The sequence below is a fragment of the Ammodytes marinus genome (genome assembly GCF_949987685.1).
Source record: "Ammodytes marinus genome assembly, chromosome: 15".
NCBI lineage: Eukaryota > Metazoa > Chordata > Actinopteri > Uranoscopiformes > Ammodytidae > Ammodytes > Ammodytes marinus.
Window position 1 is genome coordinate 9,002,799 of NC_137219.1, and position 27,580 is coordinate 9,030,378.

The following is a 27,580-nucleotide window of genomic DNA, read 5'->3' on the forward strand; positions in this document are numbered from 1 at the left end:
AGAACACTGGTCAGCGGGTTGTCGTGCTAAAAAGATCTCAGCCACCACCAATAAGATTGAAATCTCTCCACATCCTGGAGGAGATAAGGATAAAGTGGACCAGTTCACCCTGACAGCACCTCTCTCTGGTAAGCAACAACAAGCCGCTAAGCTGGTAGGGAAGAGATGTCTTGTCCGAGCGTTCCTTGGTGATGTCGATACAACGGTACTGTGGGACACTGGCTCTCAGGTGTCAATAGTGGGAGACAGCTGGAAAAGAAAATATCTTCCAGATGTTGAAGTGAGACCAGTTGAAGAACTGATGGACGAAAAAGAACTTGATCTTTCAGCAGCAAATGGAACAGCTATCCCCTATGAAGGATGGATGGGAATCGAGTTTACTCTGTCCAAAAACGCTGTGTCTGGAATGAGTGACAAACCAGTACTAGTCCCAATTCTGGTTGCTAGCGGTGACCTTGAACGCCCCATCATTGGATTCAATGTAATCGAAGAGCTGGCAATGGCAAATTACACTTCTGGAGATTGTATTCACTGTGATCACATGGTACAGAGACTATGTTCAGCACTAGAGGTGAGACGCAAAACTGCAAGAGCTGTATTATCTGTTTTAAAAAAACAAAAGGCAGAAAGCAGTCCTCACATAGCCAGACTGGGCAGACTACCAGTTATCATACCAAAAAACAAAACCATGGAAATAAAATGTGGTCATTTGAATAAAAGTGTTCAGAGCGGGTCACATGTGCTGTTGGAGCCAGATCAAGAGGCAACATGGCCCGCAGGACTAACCATCAGAGAACAGTTAATTCAACTGCCCCAAGAGGATGAAGGGAAAATTGTAGTGACTGTTAGAAACGCAACGGACAACGACATTACACTGGCTGGTCGCACCACACTGGGCTGGCTACACAGTGTTGATGCAATTTATCCGCTGGAAACTGAGTCTATGGAGTGTCAGGAGCCCCAGTTATCGGACAGCGATGTTGCACCTCCATTGAAGCAGCCATGCCAGACGCCGCAGGGTGAGCCCTGGGATCCAGATGTGGACGTGAGTCACCTATCAGAGGAACAAAGACAGCAGGTAAAGCAAATGCTGAGGGAGGAGTGTGACATATTTGCAAAGGATGATTGGGACACAGGGTGCATAAAAGATTTACAGATGAACATTCTGCTTACAGATAATCGCCCAGTACAAAAAACCTACAATGCAATCCCTCGTCACCTCTACCAAGAAGTCAAAGCACACATACAGGACTTACTACACCGAGGCTGGATCCAGAAGTCCTGCTCTTCATATTCCTCACCTGTGGTTTGCGTCCGGAAAAAGGATGGGAGTCTTCGCTTGTGCATAGACTTCAGGCTTTTGAATGGGAAGACAATACCTGACCGGCATCCAATCCCGAGAATACAGGAGATCCTGGAAAACCTGGGAGGCAACTCCTGGTTCACAGTGCTGGACCAGGGGAAGGCCTATCATCAGGGCTTCATGAGTGAGAAAAGCAGACCCTGTACGGCATTCATAACACCATGGGGACTTTACGAATGGTCCAGGATCCCATTTGGCCTCACCAATGCGCCAGCGGCTTTTCAGCGCTACGTGGAGGGATGCCTAGGGGACCTAAGAGATGAGATTTGTGTCCCATACCTGGACGATGTGCTTGTTTTCAGCCGCAGCTTCGAGCAACACCTCCAACACGTGAGGCAGGTATTGCAGCGACAAAGGGAGAGTGGAATAAAGTTGAGGGCAAAGAAATGTGACTTTTTCAAACGAGAGGTGTGTTATGTGGGTCGAGTGATCTCTGAAGAGGGCTACAAAATGAATCCTAGAGAGGTGGAAGCAGTACAAGCTCTGAGACATGAGACGCCAACTACTGTACGAGAGGTGAGAAAGCTGATGGGTTTCCTCAGTTACTACCGGTCGTACATACCAGACTTCTCTAGGACAGCCAAGCCTCTCTATGAGCTTCTAGCCAAGCCAAAGACTGGACAAAAGAACACTCAAAAGAAAAAGGGGTCTAGTCACCAAGCTGCTCAATTACCACCATCTCACCCAATTCTGTGGACAGAAACCCATCAAGAGATACTGAGTAAGTTGATACATCAGCTGACAAACCCACCTGTTATGGCCTACCCAGACTTGGAAAAACCCTTTATCTTGCATACAGATGCTTCAGAAGAGGGCCTGGGTGCTGTTGTATACCAGCGACAAGATGGAGCACTCAGAGTGATCGCATATGGATCCAGGACACTGACAGCCGCCGAAAAGAACTACAAGTTACACTCTGGCAAATTGGAATTCCTGGCGCTGAAATGGGCAGTAACAGAGCGCTTTCGTGACTATTTGTTTCATGCACCTCATTTTACTGTGTACAGTGACAATAATCCACTGACGTATGTCACCAAGTCAGCAAAACTCAATGCCACAGGACACCGCTGGGTGGCAGAGCTAGCGGATTACCGGTTCACCCTCAAGTACAGGCCTGGATCATCAAATGGAGATGCAGATTTCCTCTCCCGGCGACCAAAGCCCATGGAAGAAATTATGCAGGAATGCACAGAGGAGTTTCAAGAGGAAGCTATGGAGGCCATCGGAAAAGCTCTGAAGGGGGAGAGAACAGGAGAAATGAATTGGATCTCTTCTGTCACCTGTAATATAGATGCATTACCAGAAGAGACCATTGTTCCAGAGTCCATTCAGCCTGTTGCAGTAGAAGACATCAGAGCTGCCCAAAACACAGACCCAACCATCAGCAGAATCCTTGCACTGAAAAAAACACATGCATTCCTAAAACATAAACACAAGCTAGCAGAGAATGAAAATGTCAGACAACTCATCAGAGAGTGGCCCCGTTTGAAGATCGACGACGAGGGGATCCTCAGGAGGGAGACGGCATCCAGAACACAGCTGGTGGTTCCTGAGTCCTTAAAGCGCCTCATCTACAAACACCTCCACGAGGAAATGGGACACTTAGGTGGAGATCGGATGGTTGCTCTCGCTAGGGAACGCTTTTTCTGGCCTAAGATGAGACAGGAAGCAGAGCACTATATTTCTCATGTGTGCCAATGTGTAAAAAGGAAAAAACCAAACAGGATAACTAGGACGCCACTCCAAAACATTGAGACCTCTGCACCTTTTGAAATGATTTCAATCGACTATGTACACTTGGAGAAGAGCAGTGGAGGTGAAGAATATATACTCGTTGTTGTGGACCATTTCACGAAATATGCACAGGCATATGCAACCAAGGACAAGTCTGGGAAGACAGCAGCCAGAAAACTCAATGATGATTATATCATGCGCTTCGGCTTCCCATCTCGGGTCCACCACGACCAAGGGAAAGAGTTTGAGAATAACCTCTTTCACAAACTCCAAGGTTACTGTGGCATTCGTCATTCCCGCACAAGCCCATACCATCCACAGGGCAACCCTGCAGAACGCTTTAACAGGACTCTGCTGGGAATGTTGCGCACATTAGAGGAGACCCAGAAATCCAAGTGGAAAGAGCATTTGAATAAAGTAGTCCACGCCTACAACTCGACAGTGCATGAAGCGACAGGGTTCTCTCCGTTTTTCCTCCTATTTGGGCGTGAGCCATGTCTGCCAATCGATATATTGTTCCCAAGGAGGACAGAAGAGGGAAACAGGTCACACGCTGACTACGCAGATAAATGGAGAGAAGCTATGCATGAAGCATATTATTGCAATGCAAAACATGAAAAAGTGTGCAAAAAGAGGACAGAGAAACTACAATCAGCGTGCATGGAGCTCCACTCTCAAGACAGGTGATCATGTTCTGGTGAGAAACTTAACGCCGAGAGGGGGGCCAGGAAAGCTGCGTAGTTACTGGGAGGATACGGTCCATGTGGTCAGTGGGAGGAAAGGCCCTGACAGCCCTGTATATTCAGTTGAGCCACTACAAGGAACAGGGAGAAAACGAGTGTTGCATCGTAACCTGCTCCTGCCGTGTCCCTACCTGGTTGAAGAGCGAAAGGTCAGTGACCCCAACCCAAGAGAGAAGGAGAACAAAGAAGAACACAGGGTAAAGAAAAATCAGAAAGTCAAATATGATCGTAACCTGACAGATACAGACAGCTCTGATGAAGAGGAATATCATGTTTGGACTGAAGCAAGACAAGAAGAATTTCCCTTTAATGCAGAGGCACAGGAATTCTGCCCTCAAAGAGAGACACAGCAAGAGAGAGCCGAGGAGCTGCTCATACCTGAGGTGAACCTTGAAGAGGAGCAAGTACAGGATGAAAACCCGATGGAAGAACAGGCAGAAGCATCTTCTACTGGATCTGAGGACGAACAGGTGGATGTGGAAACAGGGACTGAAAGACCGATGAGAGCCAGACAGCCCAGGCGTATCTACACGTACGACCAGCTAGGTCAACCGACCTTTCAACTGCTGAAAACCTGCACTGTTGGCGCCACAACATCTCCCAGAACCAACCATGCCATCTCTTCTAGATCATCCATGTATCCTTGTAATGAGTAGATAAAAATGAGGCAGAGACACTAAGTTTATTTGACAAGTTATAATTGTGGCCTACTATAACCAATGTTACAGTTCATGGTGAAGTAATGTGACTACCTGTATTACAAGTAATAGAGAAACAGGCAATCTGTACATTTTCTTTGAGTTAGAATAAGTACAGTGAAGGGTAACTATCTGAGTATATGGGTTTATATCGAGTTAAAGCAACATGTGGCTCACACGATAATAAGAAAAGGAATTGTGTGTACACTTGTTTGGATAGACTAGCTGAATGCGTGGCATTGAAATATGTTAAAACATAATATTGTGTGTATATGGTAATTTCCTTGTCCCTAAGTGAAGATTGGGCACCCACCAATACTTATATGGACTATTCACACTTCAATACTGTTGGACTTTGGACACTGAGTCGAGTATTTTTGCCATGGCTGTTGAAGAGATGAGAACTGAGACACTAAAGAGAGATAGTACTACCTAACCCTGTTATATGTAATAATGTGTGTTACAATTTACCCGTCACCAAGAGTTTGATTGTTGATACATGTTTAGTATCATTGTTTGAAAAGGAAATGTAAGGCAACATTTTTTTCAGTGGGGGAGGGTGTTGCGACTTAGAATTGTAATATATATCTAAATTGCACTGAGCTAAAAATGTACATGGGAATAAGATTTAACAAGTTAAACAGATGTTATTTTATAGCTTTATTTTCTTGTTAAAAAGCGGAAGTAGTAGTATGACCTTGTACGTCATCAGGATGCGTTCCTGATTGTGGTGTGTTGAAAAGTTGACCGTGAATAAAGGTGAGAACACACCGGGCGCGTTGGGTGTGGTGGGCGCGTTGAAAAATCCTATTTTTGCATAGGGAACCATTGGTTGGGGCGCGAGGATCCGTTGGCCGCGGCAAAGCGTTTCTTTGGGCACTTTGGGCGCGTTGCCAAAGCGTCACCGCGCCGGCAAAGCGTCAAAAAGCGTCACCGCGCCGGCAAAGCGTCAAAAAAAAGATGAAAATATTGAACTTTCAACGTTCCGGCGCGCGACGTTTAGCCGCGTTGGCCAATCAGCGGTGAGCTTGACCCTACGTCACTGGCAGAGAGCCGGAGGACAGAAAAATCTGAGACAAAATGGAGGCGCAAATAATCACCGCTGTGTGTGCGAGACCGTGACAACACAGAGGCAAACACCGAGTAGGAAATGTATTTACGGCTGGCTGCCTGGTGCTGTATGAAGCCGCTCGGGGTTACAAGACGTGGGGAAAGTGAACCAGGAGCAAATAATCACCGCTGTGTGTGCGAGACTGTATAAACACCGTGGAGGAAATGTGGCTGGCTGGTGATATGAAGCCGCTCGGGTGGGGAAAGTGAGCCAGGAGAATGGGCTTCCTGGTTAATTCAGTGAATATGTGTGGCTGTGCTTAAGCCGATAAACCAAGTTAGCACCGGTCGGATAGCGTTAGCTAACTCACCCGGCTGTGTGCGGCCACCACCTCCATATAATGAACCCAAACACAACGGCTAAATCCGGGGAACTTTCACAACGAGTACAGCGAAGCACCGGTGTTTATGCCTGCCCTATAGGCTATCTACGCCAGCCACGGTCCCGTCACAGCCAGGTAATGTAGGCTACTTGCCTTTATTTTCTACTGCCCTGTGCACAATGCTGCTGTAAATGTGTTTGGTATGGTGCTGCCTTGCTGTTTGTGTTCATTTCCGAGTGGCGTGAATCTGCAATGCTGTTTTAAGGCTATTCGTTCCGTTCACTTGCTGTTTATTTGTTTTTTGGCACAATTGTTGGCCGTGTAGAAGTTGTTTTTGTGTGGACATGAACGCTGTTGTGTCGGGTCGGATCTGATCGCAGCCATGGTTGATTAGGGGAATAAATATATCGGGGGAGACTAGCTGCGTAGCTCCGTTCCTCGGACTCCCACAAAAGATAGAGCGCAGCTTAAAGCTGAGAACACACCGGGCGCGTTTGTGTCAAAAAATTGTCCAACGCGCCCAAAAGCAACGCGCCTACGTCATGGCCTACGTAGATGAGCCCACCCGAAACTTATTTTCCCCTGCTTTTTCTATTGCTGATCAACCATGGCTGAGATAATCCCCATCGCTGCGCTCTATCTTTTGTGGGAGTCCGAGGAACGGAGCTACGCAGCTAGTCTCCATCGATATATTTATATATAATGTAGCCTACATTACCTGGCTGTGACGGGACCGTGGCTGGCGTAGATAGCCTATAGGGCAGGCATAAACACCGGTGCTTCGCTGTACTCGTTGTGAAAGTTCCCCGGATTTAGCCGTTGTGTTTGGGTTCATTATATGGAGGTGGTGGCCGCACACAGCCGGGTGAGTTAGCTAACGCTATCCGACCGGTGCTAACTTGGTTTATCGGCTTAAGCACAGCCACACATATTCACTGAATTAACCAGGAAGCCCATTCTCCTGGCTCACTTTCCCCACCCGAGCGGCTTCATATCACCAGCCAGCCGCATTTCCTCCACGGTGTTTATACAGTCTCGCACACACAGCGGTGATTATTTGCTCCTGGTTCACTTTCCCCACGTCTTGTAACCCCGAGCGGCTTCATACAGCACCAGGCAGCCAGCCGTAAATACATTTCCTACTCGGTGTTTGCCTCTGTGTTGTCACGGTCTCGCACACACAGCGGTGATTATTTGCGCCTCCATTTTGTCTCAGATTTTTCTGTCCTCCGGCTCTCTGCCAGCTCACCGCTGATTGGCCAACGCGGCTAAAGGTCACGCGCCGGAGCGTTGAAAGTTCAATATTTTCATCTTTTTTTTGACGCTTTGCCGGCGCGGTGACGCTTTTTGACGCTTTGCCGGCGCGGTGACGCTTTGGCAACGCGCCCAAAGTGCCCAAAGCAACGCTTTGCCGCAGCCAACGGATCCTCGCGCCCCAACCAATGGTTCCCTATGCAAAAATAGGATTTTTCAACGCGCCCACCACACCCAACGCGCCCGGTGTGTTCTCACCTTAAGACATGCTGTGAAAAAGTCCGGCTGCTTTGTGAAAACCTTTCTAAAAAAATATATGCAGTCCGGGGAGAATAAAGTTGCCAAAACGAAAGAAGACGGAGTCGTTCTTTAAGGGTGCAACAGTTAAATCAATTGTAAACTGTTTTTATAGAATGGTTAGACTCTCTTAGATAATCTAGACTAATTAATGTGGCTTTACCGCGGCGATTTAGGAGGTTAAACAAAGGAGAATCAGTCGCTCCGCAGCTCCTTAAGAATCCCTTAACTTTTCCTTAACTGCCGAATCGGCTGCTGCGAATCAGCTGCCAACTTCAGCGTCGTCGGGCCACACCTCTTCTATTGTACTATGCTCAGAACTCCCCCTGCACCATCCCCCCACATGACTGGCCAATTGAGAGCATTGCATTGTTGTTATGGTGAACTGAAGCCATTGTTGTATCTCAACCTGTCTGTCTGCCTCCCAACCTGTCTCCTTCCACTGTTGTAATGTAAGTTAGTCGTCTTCCCCCACCCAGCTTCCTTAAGTATGCATATTTGAACCTGTCTACCTCTCTCGTGTATTGTAATTTACTCTCTCCCCTGGGAGACAAATGTCCTTAAATATGTCAGGACTTTAAGGGAACGGGGTGTGGTGGCAGATATTGCATAAGATATATCTCTGGACTCAAATGTTGGAATGCTTATTAATGCAATAGGAAACATTGTTTTTTATCTTGTATAGACTTATAAGTGTAATGAGATATATTGCATGTTGTTTAATTGTAAACTGATGTACATGTAGATTCCTCAAATGCGTATCCAACAAACCACTCAGACGGGCCACACCTCTTCTATTGTCTTATGCTCAGAACTCCCCCTGCTGAGTAAGTGCATTGAACAAATCAATGATTGGATGTGCCAACATTTCCTTCAATTAAACAACGACAAAACTGAAGTAATTGTCTTTGGTGCCAAAGATGAACAATTAAAAGTCAGCGCACAGCTTACATCTGTTATGCTAGAAACCACACACCAAGCCAGAAATCTTGGTGTGGTCATAGACTCCGACTTGAATTTCAAGAAACACATTAAATCAATTAATAAGTCAGCATACTACCACCTTAAAAACATATCAAGAATTAAAGGACTTATGTCTCAGCAAGATTTAGAAAAACTTGTCCATGCATTTATCTTTAGTAGACTTGACTACTGTAACAGTGTCCTTGCAGGCCTTCCAAAAAAATCTATCAGACAGCTTCAGCTAATTCAGAACGCTGCTGCTCGAGTCCTCACTAGGACCAAAAAAGTGGATCACATTACCCCAGTTCTGAGGTCTTTACACTGGCTTCCTGTCACTCAAAGAATTGATTTCAAAATACTGATGTTGGTTTATAAAGCACTAAATGGTTTAGCGCCAAAATACATTACTGATCTGCTGATACGTTATGAACCGTCCAGAGCCCTTAGGTCGTCTGGGGCAGGTTTACTTACAGTCCCAAGAGTTAGGACTAAACGAGGAGAAGCAGCTTTTAGTTTTTATGCACCAAATATCTGGAACAAACTCCCAGAAAACTTGAGGTCTGCTGCAACCCTCAGTTCTTTTAAATCGAGTCTGAAGACTTTTCTGTTTCCATTTTAACCTGTACTTTTTATTTAATTTAAATGTTTTACTTCTTTTCATTCGCTTTTAAATGTCTTCTAATGTGTTTTATGTATTTTAATCTTGCCCCTGTAAAGCACTTTGAGTGGCCTTGTGTTTGAGTTGTGCTATATAAATAAACTTGCCTTGCCTTGCCTTGCTGTATCTTCAAACTGTACCCCCCACCGCCCCCCCCCCCCCCCCCCCCCCTCACATGACTGGCCAATTGAGAGCATTGCATTGTTGATATGGTGAACTGAAGCCATTGTTGTATCTCAACCTGTCTGCCTCCCAACCTGTCTCCCCCTCCTCTTGTAATGTAAGTTAGTCGTCTTCCCCCACCCAGCTTCCTTAAATATTTGAACCTGTCTACCTGTCTCCTACGTATTGTAATTTAGATTCCCCCCTGGAAGGCAAATGTCCAAACCCTTTAGGCGCCAAAGTCGCAAAATTGCGACATGACGCTGTACTGATATGTCGGGACTTTAAGAGAACTTCGTCACTCCTTGCAACATACTCACCTTTGTTGGAACTAGTTATCCTCCGCGGAGATCTTTGCTATTATTGAAATAAACCCTTTTGCTTCAACAAACGTATCATTGTGCTTTTCCTCACCACAGACTTAAAAGTAAGTCAAGGATGTGACAATAAAACTTAACCTAAGTCACATAAAAGACACATGTACAAGGTGAATTATGGAGTTATTAATATGAGAAACTGGGGTATGTTGTTTGCAGCCTATGACAATGAATATATTAGAACTGAGCCATACTACATAACAAAACGAAGAAGCAGCGTCAGTAAAAATAACAACAACTTATTACCAAGATCAGCATCACCACTACAACCACCTCTATTGTTATTATAATAATGAAAATGCACATTCACACAGTGGTGGGCCATATTTAAAACCAATTGTATTATAGGTTCAGTAAAACATTCATATACATGTTATATGATATAAACATAATTAAGCACTCTTGTTTATCAAATAATTTTTGTTTTGTTCCACATTTTCATGAAAACAAATGCCCTGTCAAGACAACCTCAAACTACCATTTTGAATTGTTAAAATATACAAGCATCATGCAAATCTCAAATAATTACATTGTGACGTTGTTTATGCCTTGTACTCCAGAATGTTGAATCAGCAATGGAACAGTAGCAGGCGTTAGTGGGCTGAATTTCAAATATTCACTGTGAACACTGGGAAAGCCGCCTTATACAAAGTTACCCCCGCCCCCTAAATCTTCCTTATACAAAGCTCCCCCCCCCTATTTAAAGGCAAACATCCTCAGGATAGGCCTATAGACAAAGCAATCATGAATAGCCACACAGTGTCCATGATGGGTTCTGTGAGTCAACTGACCTCAGTTCAAATGAGCTTGTGTTCCACTTGATAAAGACAAGATTAAATGCAAAAAGTGCAGTTGGCTGCAGAAGAGGCTTGTCTGCTGATGTTCAAGGGTTGGAGACTTCAGCCTTTGGTATCCCATTCCTGATTTAATTTAGGTTAATAGTTCATTTGATTTCATAGTTCATTTGTCTAGAGACTTTTTTGTTCTGTGAATTTAATTTTTTTGACAGCCAATATGAATGTTAACACCCTCAAATAGTAGCTGAAAGTTAGACACAGAGCATACACAACCAAAAGTATATAGGCTATATACTACATATACAGCATAAAAAAATACGTACAATGCCTGCCGCATTTCATTCTTTAGCCTTGATACAGAAGCCAAGTTTACCAGATATCCAAAAGTACAGCTATGCAGTGACATTATATGTTGTTTGTGCCCTTTAAAGACCTGTGCATCAAACATGACTTTTTTACTTTCCATACTGTCAATGCATGCTTATTGGAAAGAGAAACCATATGGTACATTATGGGTGGTCGTTATTCCTATAATGTTTCGATAACATTTCAGATGTATATTTAAAACCAGCAGAGAACTAAATGAAAAACAGAGAAGATTGCATCTCAAGTATGCTGTTAGACGCCTGTAGGCTTCTTCCACATGGAGCCTGCAGTCCTCTGAGCCAACAGACTTACCAGACAACTTAAAGATGACCTATACATTCCTCTGATTAAAGATAGAAAATGATACCCTTGCCTTGACCCTTTGACATACGGAGGTATAAAGATGGCCTAGATGCAATTTATGGACACAGAAACATATCTCAACCATACATTTTATGTAAAAGTTTATAAACAACATATGCCTATTCTGGTGAAAAGGTACCATATATTTGGTAAAAGGAACACCACCATAGGCTACTGTTTGTTTTACTTGAGTAATTCTGCTAATAGGTCAAATCAGCCACATTTGATCAGGTTTAAGTTCAGCAAGTCATTCTTTCAATCACAACCAACTGAGTTATTGCTTCTTGGGCTTAAGAAAAGTGCTTATAGTTGCCATGTGATCTTTTTGTGCATTTTTCTTTCTTTCACTGTATCGTAAATGAGGATTCTACCTTAATATATCACTGAGTAAAAATACAGGTTATGATGACGATGATGAATGATAAATATAATTTTATCTTTATTTATTTATTATTATTATTATTATTATTATTATTATTATTATTATTATTATTATTATTATTATTATTATTATTATTACCTGCTATTCTACAACATCATTTGTACATAATTCTGACAGTCTGTGGAAAACAAAGGAAGAATTTCATTGCATTACTGAGAACATGTTTCTTATTGTGCATATAACAATAAACACTTTGAATCTTGAATCTTGCATCTTGAATCAATTAATATAATGATATGCCAACATAAATAGACATTTTACAAAACATAGCCTACATATAACGGCCAGTTAAAACAGTTTTTTTTCTTTCAGTAAACTGTATTTAGACTTCCACAAAGTAACAAAAAATTGCCACAATAATAGATATTTACCTATTTATAAGGTGACGTCACTGTATCTATATGCATCGGGACCTCTGATTGGAGGGCGTGTATTTTACGTAGCGGCGGTCCGGAAGATGTCGCTCGGGCCAGTCCTAAAAAACTTCCGCCTTAAGTTGTAAAGAAAACATAGCAGCTAAAAGGCAATCGACGGCGTGACCAACCCATTTAAGAAGTCAGACCAAAGGTAGATACCAGTTAACGTTTGACACTCACATGCCGATGCACACATGTCTCCTTAAGCAGTTTGTTGACGCGTTTTTGACTCGTCAGCAAATACAAATCTCCAGTTAACTGCAGCTAGCACGTTAGCTACGCTGGTAAAGGCTAGCAGCTCGCTATCACCGATTTGGTCGGCCGTAGGCCCCAGCTGGGGCTATTTGCGGCTAGATCGCGATAAATGTGTCACTATACTCATCCCGTATAGTCAGCGAGAATTGCTTTTGAAAGTATTTTTCCTTTATTCAAAACCGCAAACACCAATTAACGGTACATCAGCTACTTTGTTAGCCATGTCCAGTTAGCCAACTAGCTGGTACCTGGTCGTCAATGTTAGCCAGACATCGCATCACATACTGCCTGATTAACAGTACTCTCACAGTGTAGTTTATATTTTTGGAATGATCAGTAATGGCACAAGTACTTGATAAAGCTAACGTCATACCTAAATGCCAGTTTAATGCTTACCAATTAGTTACTAGCGTACTTAAGAGCTGAGCTGCACTGCCAAACAAAATACTTTGTCAGTTAGGTTTATCTTGCTTTATAAATGACGGTCTTGTATATGTATCAAAATAGTCAAACAGGAAAAGGGGTCTTTCATTTCAAGCCTCCCCATTGATCTTAGAACAGCAAACTCCGTTGGAATTTTAAAAAAGACATCAGAGACCCATCTTTTTTAGCGTGTTTGTTTTTCTCTCACTTGCTATTCTTATTTCTCCTCTTATTGTTTATTTTCATCCGATCCTATAAAGAGCTTTTGGCTGCATCTTTGCACCAAATGTGCTATACAAATTAAGATATTATTATTATTAAAGACATGATACTTTATATATTTACATTGCTGCAAATTCCAGTGTATGTTTGATGTCATTTGCCTTGCTGTCACCAGATAGGTGTCCTGTAACTGTGCCATGAAATTGCAGTAGAGAAAAAAATCTCCTCATACCAATTCCATTGCCTGAACTCGGGGTATCAGCTGATACCGAGTACCAATCCGATACAAGTGCTAATCTTCATACCTGTCTAGGAGAAGCTCACTGGAGTTATTTTTATGTATGGCAACATGAGTCCAATAATTGATGTGCCACCTGTCAGCACAGCAGCCACCTGTGATTGAATGATTGTAACTGATAACTGAAAACTGAATTCTGTAATGACTAAGTAAAATAAACTAAATTTGTCATATCATAGCCGGTATACGATTCCTATCCCATTCATCAAGTCAGGATCAATGCCAGTATTGATGTATTTGATCAGATTCTGTCCATTCCTTATAATAATCCTTTAAAAAATTAAAATATACTGTGTTATGTATACTAAATGACTGTCTTTCCATATTGATTAATAATCTATTAACAACTCAGCCAAACCAAACCTTACTTATACCCGGCTGTTACCCTTTCACCCTGTGCAGGTTTGTGGCACTCTGGAGCTCACGTGGTTTCCAGAGTGTGTATGAGTGTGTGAGTGAGTGTGTGTGGGTGAGCGAGTGTATGTGTGAGTGTGCGTGAGCTGCAGTTTCCTCCTCACCTTTCTCACCAAGAGCGGCTCCTCCCTGGAGGATGACAATGGAGGAGATGAAGAATGAAGCTGAAACAAACTCCATGGTATCCATGACGCTGTACGCCGTGATGTACCCAGTTTTCAACGAGGTAAAATAACTCTTGTTGACAGTGGGCACCTTTTTTTTTTTTTTTTTTTTTTGTCAAATGATTTGTCATGCTCTTGCTGAGGGGTTTATAAGTATTCTGTTAAATCGTATTTATCCAGTATTAATTTGGCCTTTTAGTCGCCGGAAAATTGAAGACCACTTTCAGCCACTCAATGCTACAAATCAAAACATAAATGTATTTCAAATCGAAATTGCCACTGCAGTTTTAATGTAGCCAAATGTATCTGAAGGGTTATATTGATATTGCAGTTAAGTGTTAGGAGTTATTAAAGTTGGAGCAAAATGTTGTACAACGTGATTACCATTTGGATTAGATAGATTAAAATGTATTTTTGTGACCCACAAAGTTGCAACTAGACTATAAAAGGCTTAAACCTGAAATGTTACAATGGTATTAACCTCAATGGATCTCATAACAATTCATTATAATTGTTGAACTGGAAACTGGAACCAATTTCCGTGCCAGCCTGTAAGGAAAATGAAAAGCGCTAGTATTATTATGTGGCGTCGAATCGCCTTTGACTGTGTGGGGCAGGCTGACTTTATAAAGTGACTTCGCCTCATGTTCCCGTTAAGGCCAGAGCCCGTTTTGACGGAGCAATTACATTCGACTCAGCGAGCAGCTGCAGCTCAAAGCGACCTGCCAGTTCTAGTCTAGGTGACAGAACAACAACTTGTCCAGATGTCGTAACGTGTCTTTTTCTTTTCTTTAGCTGGAGAGGATCAACCTATCGGCAGCCCAGACGCTCAGAGCAGCCTTCATAAAGGTAGGACTCGGAACACCGTCGTGTCACAATATCTTTAGTTTAAAATCCAGGCTGTGTCCTAGTCCCCCCCCCCCCCCCCTTTTTTTTGCCACTGCATTTACATATCATCATAATCTGAGGATCTAAAGCAATATTCTGCCAACGGCTGTGTTCCCTCCTGGAGGACACAGACAGGAACATCCTTAACACATCAGCTGCGACTGTGAAAGAGGGTGTAACTTTCCAGTTTTGGGATGAGATAACAGCAAGGCCCTGATGCAAATTACACGGCAGGAAAATTAATCAAAACAGAACCACGAAGCTGCAAACAGCCACATTCTTCCTCTTTAATTGAAGCCATGTTTGTTATGATGTTAAGCACTCTAGTTTATAACACACATGTATTCTCTTTTTGTATTTATAATTTTTTCATTACTAAAGAAGGTATTGAGATTTCTTGGAACGCTGTGCTGAATATAGATCTAATTGATTATGCATGCAACTGGGAAGTTATTTAAATTATTTTTTCCTCAATTCATGTTTTTAACTATGAAAATAAATGTAAAAACACCCATTTTAATTTCATAGAGACCCATGTGATGTCATCAAATGTCCCATATTACTTTCAATGCTGATTAATTTCCTGACCATCAATATATCGACTAAATGTTTCAGTCCTTCCAGTGGGGCTACAGGCATGTGCAGTCAGATGGTCATAAAGGTTTTACACAAGCACCCTAAATAGTCAAATAGACTTGTTTACATCCAATGCTTGTTTGCGTCTAATTGACCTATTTATTTAGCAATTGTGCCACATTCAGAGATGTCGACACTTAGTTTGTTGAGCACACTGTTATCATATCCAATAGAAGACGACCGTTGAAAAGAAAGTAGTTGCTCCATGCTCTAATTAGGCCTATTCCTCTTTCCGACAGGAGCCTTGCCCCTCTCTCTCTCTCACTCACTCACTCACTCTCGTAGTGTTTTTTTTATGCTTTGTTGGGCTCCGTTCCTCAGTTGAACAGTTTCAAATCGATAAACCAACAAAGAAAAAGTGAAAAATTCTAAAATATTGATCTTTTGATCATCTTTAATCAAGCTTAAACTGAGAAACTCTCTTGCCAACACACAACTTCCTTGTTTTTCTCACGCCCTCTGTGCCAGTTGATTACATTCTTGAGACGGGCCCAAAAAAAGTGTGGACATTTTACTGCAACTGAGTGAACGATGGGTGTAGTCATAAAAAATGTTCTGATTAGCTTCTCAATCTCACCTTTTGTCGCTACTCAAGTGGAGACTATTAGGTTCAGTTTATGTGGTGTTCATTACGCCCGGGCACCTACCATTTACATGATTGATATTCAAATGAATTAACTCGGCGATCAATGCGACATCAAAGGCGCTGATGTTCAGACTAATGTGTTTAGATCTTACAAGTGATGCCCGATGGTAATCATCAAATGAGGTTTTGTTAATGTCTTGATCCTCTTTTTCTAAATCTATACACTGCTGTGATTGCGCTGGAATAATAAAAGGGGGCCGTAGCTTTATCTCTGAACCTCTGCTGCTGATGAGCACAGTGAGCACAGACAAAGTATTCACAAAGGAGAAGCAGCTTTGTCATTATCCAAAACCAAAGGGAGACTTCGTGGTGATCATATTTTTCCCCCCTCTAAGTCAACTCCTCTTTTGTCAGGCGGAGAGGGAAAACCCTGGCCTCACCCAGGACATCATAATGAAGATCTTGGAGAAAAAGAACGTCCAAATCAACTTCACCGAGTCCCTACTGCGCATGGCGGCCGACGATGTGGAAGGTGAGTGTGTGGCTGCATGGATGATGTGATGGTAAAGATGGGAGTTTGGTCACTCTTGAGATCCAGGTTTTGCATGTGGATGCAGCTCTGTGTGTCCATTGTCCAGTACATTGGTATACACTGGTGTTCTACACAATATATCATGGTGTCCCTGTGCTAAAGTCTTTTTTTTTTTCCACTGTCAGAATTCATGATCGACCGACCCGAGCAGGAGTTCCAGGACCTGAACGAGAAGGCCAGAGCGCTGAAACACATCCTCAGCAAAATCCCTGATGAGATCAATGACAGAGTACGCTTCCTACAGACTATCAAGTGAGTGCAAGCGCACGGAAACACGCGCACACACATACACCATGCAGTTGTAAATCACACAGGTTTAGAAATAAATACAGCAATTTACACATCACCAACGGATGCAGGTCATTTGCACATTACAATTAGATCAGGGGATTCGTCCCAGAGGGTGCTGTGTTCAGGCCTTGAATAACTAACACCTCTCACACCGCAATTTACTGCTTATTGTTTTACCTCTCTCGGTGATATGTGCAATGTGAAATCCTCACCTGTTGTTGCTGTTGGTGTTCCCTGCAGAGACATAGCCAGCGCCATAAAAGAGCTCCTGGACACAGTCAACAACGTCATAAAGAAATACCAGTACCAGAATCGCAGAGTGAGTAAACAAACCCACACACATCTTTGCATGTTGTCTCACGTTTTTTTCCTTGTTTCTGTTTTTGTGATGATCCATGTGTTTATTCCCTGTGTTTGTTTGAAGGCCCTGGAGCATCAGAAAAAGGAGTTTGTGAAATACTCCAAAAGTTTCAGCGACACCCTCAAAACATACTTCAAAGACGGAAAGTAAGTGTAACCATGTTGCTGGCGGTAGCTTCATATTTATCATGCAGACTTACAGTATATCAGAGCCCTGTTTCAGGTAGCTGGTCTTGAGGCAACCCAGAGTGTGTTCGCTCTGAGTTAGTGGAAACTCTGGGTTTTCCGTTTCAGGTAGCAGGTTCAGCGCAACCCAGAGTCAGTTACTGCGGCAACATACGCCATGGCTCTAACCTGCTCAGTAGGTGGTTAGACCTACCCTGAGTTTGTTACGCTGCAGCTCCGACTGAAGAAAGAGTCACTGTCACAACGCGTCCCTGTACAGTTTAAAGCAAAATCAATCCATAGAAATCTCCATCGGGATGTTTTTATCATGTACTGATGATTTTACGTTTGATCAATCTTTTATCTGATCAGTAGCCTTGTTCTCAGCCCTCATTCGTTCATATGGCGGCCACCTTACACATCGTGAACATGTTCTACATTCAGATTAATAAACCTATTTGTATTTAATATAGGCCTATATCATTCTTATTTTTATTAATAGGGATTTTTTAACGTCTGTGCCACTGAACAGATTTATGTCAGGTTGAAATGTAATTCTGCGACTGGGGCTGCACGCGATCGTTACTGTTCACTTGTGTCATCCCAAAGTCACAGGCGAGCCTCGTTAAATAGCCGTATATGAATATAGAAATAATATAATAATTTAAACTGTGATCACTAGAGGACAAGGAATCTGTAATACATCAATCAGGCTCTACAATGGAAACTGTCATCTAATGTGTCTGACTCCTCATTTAAAAGAAGCGACAGTCTGTTTACTGCACAGTAGGCTATTATAGCTTGACTACATAATACAGCAAATATAAAACACTGTCAGCAATGCTTTGCGGCGCCATACACTTTTGCTGCTGCTGATATGCGTAACTTAATTCTTAAAATAGACTTGCTTGTCATATGGAAGCATAATTATTCTATTGACAAAAAATATTCCCCCCGTTGTTTTTCTGAATGGCCGAGATGATTAGATCAGAGATATGAGATAATATCCCTGTTAATTCTTCTCCATACCATAAGCTCATTCGTTAATATTTCTTACTCTAGTGGGAGGAGCGGAGAAGTTTTTTATTTTTTTGAGAAGTGGGAGGATCAAGCATTTGTTTCTTCTGTTTCCATGGTGAATCATGTGTGGTGAGGAAAAGCACAATGATACGTTTGTTGAAGCATTAGGGTTTATTTCAATAATAGCAAAGACCTCCACGGAGGGTCACTAGTTCCAACACGGGTAAGTGTGTTACAAGGAGTGACGAAGTTTTCTCAAAGTCATAACATATTTAAGGACATTTGTCTCCCAGGGGGGAGATTAAATTACAATACGTAGGAGAGGGGTAGACGGGTTCGAATATACATACTTAAAGAGGACCTATGATACTTTTCGACTTTTATGACCTATAAACGTTGTTATAATGATTTATAGTCATGTTTAACCATACTAGAGTATCAAATAATTACGTACATGCATTTCGACGTATTCCCTGCTGACCGTCTGGCTATGCAGAGCACTAAAAACTATGGCAGCCGGTCAAGCCGAACTTGTTCAAATTTCCGGGTTTTCTTTGTCACGCTCGGGTCGTTTCTATCATGTTTCCATGTATGGTAATGCTGCCGCTCAGGCAAACTCCGGCTGTATGCCCCCACCTTCCTGGAAATTTCCTGAAATTTCCCGCTACTGGAAGGAAGGTAACCAATCACAACGGAGTGGGGTTTGCAGCAGGGGGGGGAGGGGCGGAGAAGCTCAAAGCAGTGGGTAGAGAGAGACTGCTGTGCTGGCTAGGGTAAAGCTGAGAACACACCGGGCGCGTTGGCGCTTTGGGCCAAAGCGACCAGCGCGCCCGATCTGGCGCTTGGTCATTTTGTGTCAAAAAGTGGTTCAACGCGTCCCTCCAACGCTTCGCAGCTAGTCTCCCCCCCATATATTTATTCCCCTAATCAACCATGGCTGCGATCAGAACCGACCCGACACAACAGCGATCATGTCCGCACAAAAACAACAACAACACGGCCAACAATTGTGCCAAAAGACAAATAAACAGCAACTGAACGGAACAAATAGCCTTAAAACAGATTCACGCCACTCGGAAATGAACACAAACAGCAAGGCAGCACCATACCAAACACATTTACAGCAGCATTGTGTGCAGGGCAGTAGAAAATAAAGGCAACTAGCCTACATTACCCTACCTGGCTGTGACAGGGGACCGTGGCTGGCGTAGATATAGGCATAAACACCGGTGCTTCGCTGTACTCGTTGTGAAAGTTCCCCGGACTAAGCCGTTATGTTTGGCTTCATTATGGAGGTGGTGGCCGCACACAACCGGGTGAGTTAACTAATGCTATCCGACCGGCGCTAACTTGGTTTATCGGCTAATGCACAGCCGCACATATTCACTGAATTAACCAGGAAGCCCATTCTCCTGGTTCACTTTCCCCATGTCTTGTAACCCCGAGCGGCTTCATACAGCACCAGGCAGCCAGCCGTAAATACATTTCCTTCTCGGTGTTTGCCTCTGTGTTGTCACGGTCTAGCAAACACAGCGGTGATTATTTGCTCCTCCATTTTGTCTGAGATTTTTCTGTCCTCCGGCTCTCTGCCAGTGACGTCGGGTCAAGCTCACCGCTGATTGGCCAACGCGGCTAAACGTCACGCGCTGGAGCGTTGAAAGTTACATTTTTTCATCTTTTTTTGACGCTTTGCTGGCGCGTTGACGCTTTGGTAACGCGCCCAAAGCGCCGCTTTGCCGCGGCCAACGGATCCTCGCGCCTAAACCAATGGTTCCCTATGCAAAAATAGGATTTTTCAACGCGCCCACCACACCCAACGCGCCCGGTGTGTTCTCACCTTAAGAGAAAGAGTGTCCTGAAAATTTACATAGTTTTTGTGATGTGATTCGTGTCAGGTTGCTCTATAGCAGTTTTTAACAAGAAATTAAGACCAGAAAAGTAGTAGTATAATAATAATAATAATTGATAGGTTTTATATAGCGCTTTATTGCCTAGGCACTCAAAGACGCTTTACAGGGTTCCTGGTTCAATTCGTTCACACACAGTCATACCGGTGGTGGTAAACTACGAGAGTAGCCACAGCTGCCCTGGGGCAGACTGACAATGCCCCTGATAATAGGATCTCTTTAAGGAAGCTGGGTGGGGGAAGACGACTAACTCACATTACAACAGTGGAAGGAGACAGGTTGGGAGGCAGACAGGTTGAGATATACATTGATATTATAATCGTGGGAGGGGCAGGCTGACCAGAGAAACATCAGGAGGCTGTCTGTAAAAGCAGTGTCCATTCAGATGTATATTCAGGCTGAGCTATTTTACCTCCACACATGTTATCAGCGATCCATTGACGATGGCTTTTACGCACGCAATCAACCCAGAGTGAACACGCTCAGAGTCGATTGACCCAACGCTGATCCACTGTTCTGAAACCGAAAACCCAGAGTTGCTCAGCTCTGAGTTGAGCAACTCAGAGCGCAGGATTAAACCCAGAGTTTGTAAAACCTGCTACCTGAAACAGGGCTCTTATATTCTTCTCTTCTGACTGACCTTGATAACAGCTCATTTACCAAAATCTTGAGCTATTCCAATCCCATTTGCTGCTTTGGATTTCTAACACACGAGGATATGCTTACTTTACTCTGCTGTGTGTTTGTTGTGAAGGGAATTTTTCTGGGTTAATGTTTGCTGCTTTTCACACAATCAGCAATAAGGAGCCAAATAGTGAATTAATTATTTTGAAAAATGAATGCCGCTGGGTGGTCACATGGTTCATGTAGCTCTTAACATTTCAAATCATATCTGGGCTGTCAACGTGTTTGGAAATGTATTTCTGGTCTAAGCAGCAGAGGGACAGCATTAATCAGTTTTTGTTTAATTTAGGAGGGAATATGGACTGTTCCCCGTAACGTAGAATACATTTACAGTATGTATATGTAAATATCTTTCTTGTATAGATAGATAGATGCTTTACTTTATTCATCCTTGTGGGGAACTTGATAAACTGCAGTTAGAATCTAACTAGCTATCATCTCATGATAAGCATTAAATAAAGCTGGCTACATAAGATAACACTATTGAGTTACACGAATGAGAGATCAGCTTACGTGTCAAAATGTTATCAACTTAGCTCAGTGTGGAACCACTGGTTGCCCCACGACAAGTTGCGTCTGCCTTTTCTTATTACAGCAGAAGACTTTAGGAGTGTTGCAACTACATCTTTCAAAATGTGTCAGAGTGTGAAACGGCACTTCTGTGACTGAACTGATTTGCATCATAAAGGAAGGACATGCTGTATTGTATTTTGACTGAGCAACTGTTGAGAGTAACGTGAAAAAGATTCTCTGGGTATAGTGATTTTGTTTGTTATGTAATCATGAAACTCAAGAAAGAATGGCAGTCTAAGGAGACGAGAGGACAGGAATGTCAATTGTTAACCCAAAACCTGCTGTGTGAATTTGAATGTCTGTGCAGGAAACCAGCTCGCCCCCATTCCCAGATTCCGTCACCGTCTCGCTAATAGTTAACTTTTTGTTCAAACGGCCATTGTGAGCCCCCTACCCCCCAAACCTGTTTTCTTAAGTTTTATTCTTCTCCGTTTCCAGGGCGATAAATGTCTTCATCAGTGCAAACCGACTCATCCACCAAACCAACCTCATACTGCAGACCTTCAAAACCGTGGCCTAGCCTCCAGAGACCACAGAGCCCCCTCCCTCCTTCCCCTTTAACCCCGTCCCTATCCCCCCCATGTCCTGTGGGGACCAACTGCTAGAATGGTGGAAGCTTGAAGAGCGCCTGACCCATATATGTAAATTAGAAAGAGTTGATTTTAGGGTTGGGGGTCGATTCCATTTGAAGTCGATATATTCTAGATTCCAGTTCAAGAGACTGAAAAGTGCCATTTGTTGTTGTTTTTTTTCAATGAGGATTTTTCCAGTCTTGAAATGGAACTGAATGGGGCCCAACATCTTGAAAAAAAGTTGATTGATTTTATTTGGACAGTTTTAATTTATAACCCTGGTCTTGATGGGAGGTAGGTTGAGACGAGGTGTTTATTAAAGACTAATTGCCATTTTTTTTTCTAATATATTCATGTTGATCATTTTACTTTTAGCTTTTCAATCATGGCTACACAAACCCAGACCGCATTCAGTATAGGGGGTGTGTCTCTCAGTCGTCTAATACTGGTTTTCTCTTCTCGGCTCCTATCTGTGTCTTTTTTTTTTTTTTTTGCCATGGTGTGTGTGTACGCGCAGGATCTAGCTGCGAGGGAGAAGGACGCAGAGCTGGACATTTTTAAGAGGCCGACTTTAGATTTTGTTTCTCTTTATTATCAAAAGAAAAGTAAAGCCAAATGACTTCCAGCATAGTGTGCGCCTTACCAAGTCCTGTAACATTCCCTCCTCTCGGTGTAATGAAGCGGAGCCAGTCCCTGCTGTTTGGGGGATGTAAGAGAGAATTGAAAGTTCTGTATTTAACTGATATCTGGTTGCAAATGTTCAATAAATAGTTTCCAAATGATGATGCTTTTTTAAATGTGTCCGAGTCCAATATGTGTGGAGTGACTTATTTTTTAAATAATTCTAATAAGGCGCACGTGTGTCTGTGTGTATGTGTGTGTGTGTGTGTGTGCAAGACAGAGCATTGTAACGGAAGCTGAGAACTGACGTGCTGAGTTATTTTTTAATGCTTTTATTTTTGATAACATCAAACATTTTGTTAATTATCTCTTGAAACAATAGATTTGTTCCTCTTATTATAATGATAAGTATTTGGGAATAGGTAACCTTTATTATCTTTGTCTTGAGAATGCATTACTAGACATAGTATTATCATAAAAATGTGGTTTACTCTTATTTATAATATTAAATGCTGTTATTGTCAGATCACATGTTAATTATGATATCTCAAAAGTGTTATCTCGAGAATGCAATAACGCATTTTTTCACTGAAGGATGTTCCCTCTTATTAGTTTAAATTGTATTTGTTTCCTGTAATTAAAGTGTACACACATAAATAAATGTTTTCTCCAGATGAGATAATTAGCCAGCAGCTCTTTGAGACTGTACTTGCACACAGTGGTCCGCCAGTGAAAACAGGACGGGTGAAAGCACATTTTATGGACGGATAGATACCTCCAAAAACTCACCATGTAAGACTGCAATTATCTGGATGGCCAACAATGATATAGACTACACTGAAAGATTGGACACCCTGCGTTCAAAATGAATTCAAACAGATAATGTGTTAGTTTGGGTTTTATTGGAGCTTGACCTTTCAAAAATATGACATCCTTACCCGGTAGTAACAGAAATGCTTATTATGTGATGCAGTGCAGCTCTCACTGCAAATGTACCTTTGAAAAGGTTACAATATGATTATTGTTGTCTTCATACCGTGTCGGATAAAAGTAATTATGCGGCTCATTCTTGACACCTGGGTTTGTGGGGGTGTTGCTGTGCTGACCTGTACATCTCAAAGGGGCTCGTGCTAACTGAAGCCACTTCACTTGTAGTTCCAAACAAGATGGAGATGCAGACTGTGAAGTTTAACTGGAACTATATCTTCTCCTTCCCGTTGATATTTAGGTTTCTTATAGGAAGGCAGGCCTGGGGAAAAGTCCTCTGAGTTTTCTTGGAATTTTTGCTGGAGTTGTACTTGTTAACTGGGCTGCACTGCAGAAAAGACAGTGCAGAGGTTGTGAGGAATCTCTTTTGAATATGCAAATTATGCATACATCAAAGCAATTCACTCCACTGGTCGTCCATGTAGGCCGACACCAGTATGTGATTGGTATTCTGCTCAGAGATGAAGAAGGGGGCTAGAGATCAGAGCCACACCCCGTGGTTTGGATGAAGATGCAGATAGCAACAAAAAAGAGAGATGGAAGAACTTCCCATAGAATTGTTTGCCTTCTACATCATCCAACAGATTAGACACAATCCCAACATGAGGCAGAATTACAGTTAGAGACATGACACATCTGAGGAACAGTACACACACACACATACTCTGCAGCAATCATTACTGCAATATCCTCAAAAGACGATGTGATCATTATTACAAAAAATAGTTTAATCCCCCCGTTGAGATGTGTTTGGAACTGACTTGAAAGGTTATGTTCTTTTTTTAACATTTACTTTCCAATTTGTGTTTCTCAAAACATATGTGCTTTTAACCAGAATAAGAATTATCCAAACACTCCATCGTATGCAGGATACTGTGTCACATGTCAACACAATCTTTGTAGTACAATACTAACAACGGATTTTGTCATTAAGTTTGGAGGACCTTTTAGTTTACGGTTCCTCTAATCTTTTTTAAAATTTTTATTAAGATCAATGCTGCCATGAAGTGTTAGTTTTTTAAATCAGTAGTTATCTGCTCGAAATATCCACAATTATTGTTCTATCCTTACTAAAATAGCTCTACCAACAGGGCAGGGTATCCCCTAAATGATGTGCTGTATGCAGAGTGCAACACTTATTTCTGCAGGTGTAGTTATTTGCTCTAAGTTCAGCTTCAGTTGCCATGTTGCCATCTTGTCTCCTGTCACCCGAACCTGGACCTTTTACCTGCTTGTCTTTTACCTGTTACTTGACTGCCTGCTTGGCCACCCAAGCCTGTAAGCTCATTTATTCACAAGAAATTGCCGAAGTTTGACATGCATGAACAAATCTGCTTGATGAGGAAGAACTCCAATCAGTCAGTGTGTGTGTGTGTGCGTGTGTGTGTGTGTGTGTGTGTGTGTGTGTGTGTGTGTGTGATGAGGAGGAACTCCAATCAGTCAGTGTGTGTGTGTGTGTGTGTGTGTGTGAGTGTGTTTGTGTGTGTGTGCGTGTGTGTGTGCAAGACGCAAGGATACTCTTAGTATGCAGGGGCAAACCCTATGGTAAGACACATGGGATCTTCCTGCATAAAATGTTCTATTCTCGCACAGAGATGACCTATAGCACACATTATGACAGAGGAAGTGTTGTGGTGTCAGCATCTTTCAGTATAGTCAAACAGACCGTGGCCACATGAATGTTATCAGCTTTGCCTTCTACAGTTCTTTTAAATGGAGTGAACAGGGGGGAAAAGATTTGCAATTTGCAATAAGTAAATACCTAAGATGTTTTTATTGCTATGAGGCTTTGAGCAATAATAATTTTCTTGGAACGTTTGCATTAGTGACAGAAGGGTTAGTAGTATTGCAAAAGCAGAGGCACTGCATTATATATGGATGGAAAAACATAATAACAGGCATACAAGACAATGTATTTCCAGGGAATTCAAACACAATGACCAACATTAAGTAGCCTATAAAAAATAAACGCACTATTCAATGGAATGCCAAAGGGACATTACAGCAATAATAAAACCATTTTAGTGCAACCAGTGATTGCATGTGAGTGAAACAGCACTCTGTATGGTGTAATACCCCAATGAAATGTAAGGACTAGAAAAAGAAAAATACCATAAATGCTATAAAGTCATTATTGAGTCTTTTGGGGAGCACCAACATATTATAAAAAATAAAATAATCAACATACAGTTGCTGAGAGCTGACGTTAAGTGACTTCTCCTGTTTTAAGGTTTGTTTCAGTCCTTGTCCTGTCTTTGTGCTTTTCCCCACTCTTCATTCATCCGTGTGTTATCATCTCTGGGAGGAGCGACGCCTGAACAGTTTTGGGGAATAAAAAATGTAAAAAAGGTTTGCGATGACTTGACAAAACTTTGGAGCCCCTAAAGTCCCGAAAGGTGAAAGTTAATTATCTTGTGCACATAAAGTTAATATCTTGTGGGATTCCTGCCAATGACAATCCCTTGTCTACGCGCGGCAGCGGCAAGAATTTCATTAAATTACATATCCTTAGTGAAAATAAAACTTGATTAACTGAGTGACTTCCATTATATGGTGTCTGTTTTGTATCTAAATGTGTTAGAGAAATTATAGCAAATGATTGTATGCGCACAAGACAAAATGAAACATCTTTTGGAACCGTAGGTGCTCCATAAAAGACAGAAACGAGCAAAATGCACAACGGTGAGAAAAAGCATTTGTTTTGCACTATACAGCTGTGAAGATGGTGCAGTTGGCAGTTTCCATCTGCTATTAACCATGCTGCCACCAAAACAACAATAGTCTATCTATTATGCCTACAATGCTTTGTGTGACATTTAAAGGCACTATAAAGGCATTAAAATCATATTTGTAGGATTATTAGGTGATATTACTCCTTCACTGCACATTGATTTCTGTTTGAACACCTGTCATCCCTCTGTGTACATTTGGATACTTGTGCACATTTACTTCTCACAGTTGAAATACTGTCAGATGTTTGTCTTGTCAGAACCTGCAGGCTATGTGTAGTATTTCTTATTCAAGTAGGAGGAAAGAGAAGGCTACTCTTTTTTCTTTTTCTTTTTTATGCATCAAGAAAAGCACACGCACACACGCACGCACACACACACACACACACACATATTAATGTATGATATTTTGGTGTCGTATGATTTACAGATCGTATTACATCTCACAAGTTTGTGAGATGTAATATTGGTCTATTACAAATACATTTGACAGGGCTTTTTTCAGTCTTATTTCTTTATTTTCTATGTTTTAATTCAGGCCCTTAGAATCTTCCCCATTCATCTGCTATCTCGATAGGTAGTTAAGAACACTAAGAAATTGCTTTGTGTGTGTTTCTATGAGGAGCATGGCTTTACACTAAACCTTCATAAGGTTTCAGAGGCTAGAGAAAGGGGAGAATTTTTTATTTTCACGGTCGGGCGTCCACGGGGATCTTCTCCAGTGGCTGAACTGAAGGGGTTGCTCAGTAGAGAGTGAATAATATAACACAACTGCAGTGAAAAATCTTGAACTTCTATACCAACGTCTCAAGCACTAAATGCACTGAAGTCTGACCCACAGTGCTGTGGAGCTGCACATAGACATTCACACATATACAGTCACTCACAGATCATTATCTGAATGCTGCTGCTGCTGCTGAGACCTGCTATACTGGAGTTTTTAAGCACCACACTAAAGTATTTTTTTCATCTTAGCTGCACTATCAACCAGTGCAGATGGTACGATGACAATCTGTCAAGGTCCCCACTTATACTGTAGATGCACTGCAGAATACTCAAATCTGGCATCCCTCTCCATCAGGGCAGGGAACTGCTTTTTACTCTTTCCCCAAAGGTTTCTTTTTGGG

The 27,580-nt window shown here is 42.3% G+C and overlaps 1 protein-coding gene across 1 annotated transcript; it reads left to right on the top strand.

Moving 5' to 3' along the window:
• The first annotated feature begins 12,100 nt into the window (after positions 1–12,100).
• Positions 12,101–22,899, top strand: LOC307261499 (programmed cell death protein 10). Its single transcript, XM_080042055.1, has 8 exons — positions 12,101–12,217; positions 13,667–13,904; positions 14,638–14,691; positions 16,367–16,484; positions 16,670–16,796; positions 17,076–17,154; positions 17,260–17,342; positions 21,983–22,899. The coding sequence occupies exons 2-8, from the start codon at positions 13,815–13,817 to the stop codon at positions 22,062–22,064; spliced, it is 633 nt and encodes a 210-aa protein (XP_079898181.1). The 5' UTR covers positions 12,101–12,217; positions 13,667–13,814; the 3' UTR covers positions 22,065–22,899.
• The last annotated feature ends 4,681 nt before the right edge of the window (positions 22,900–27,580 follow it).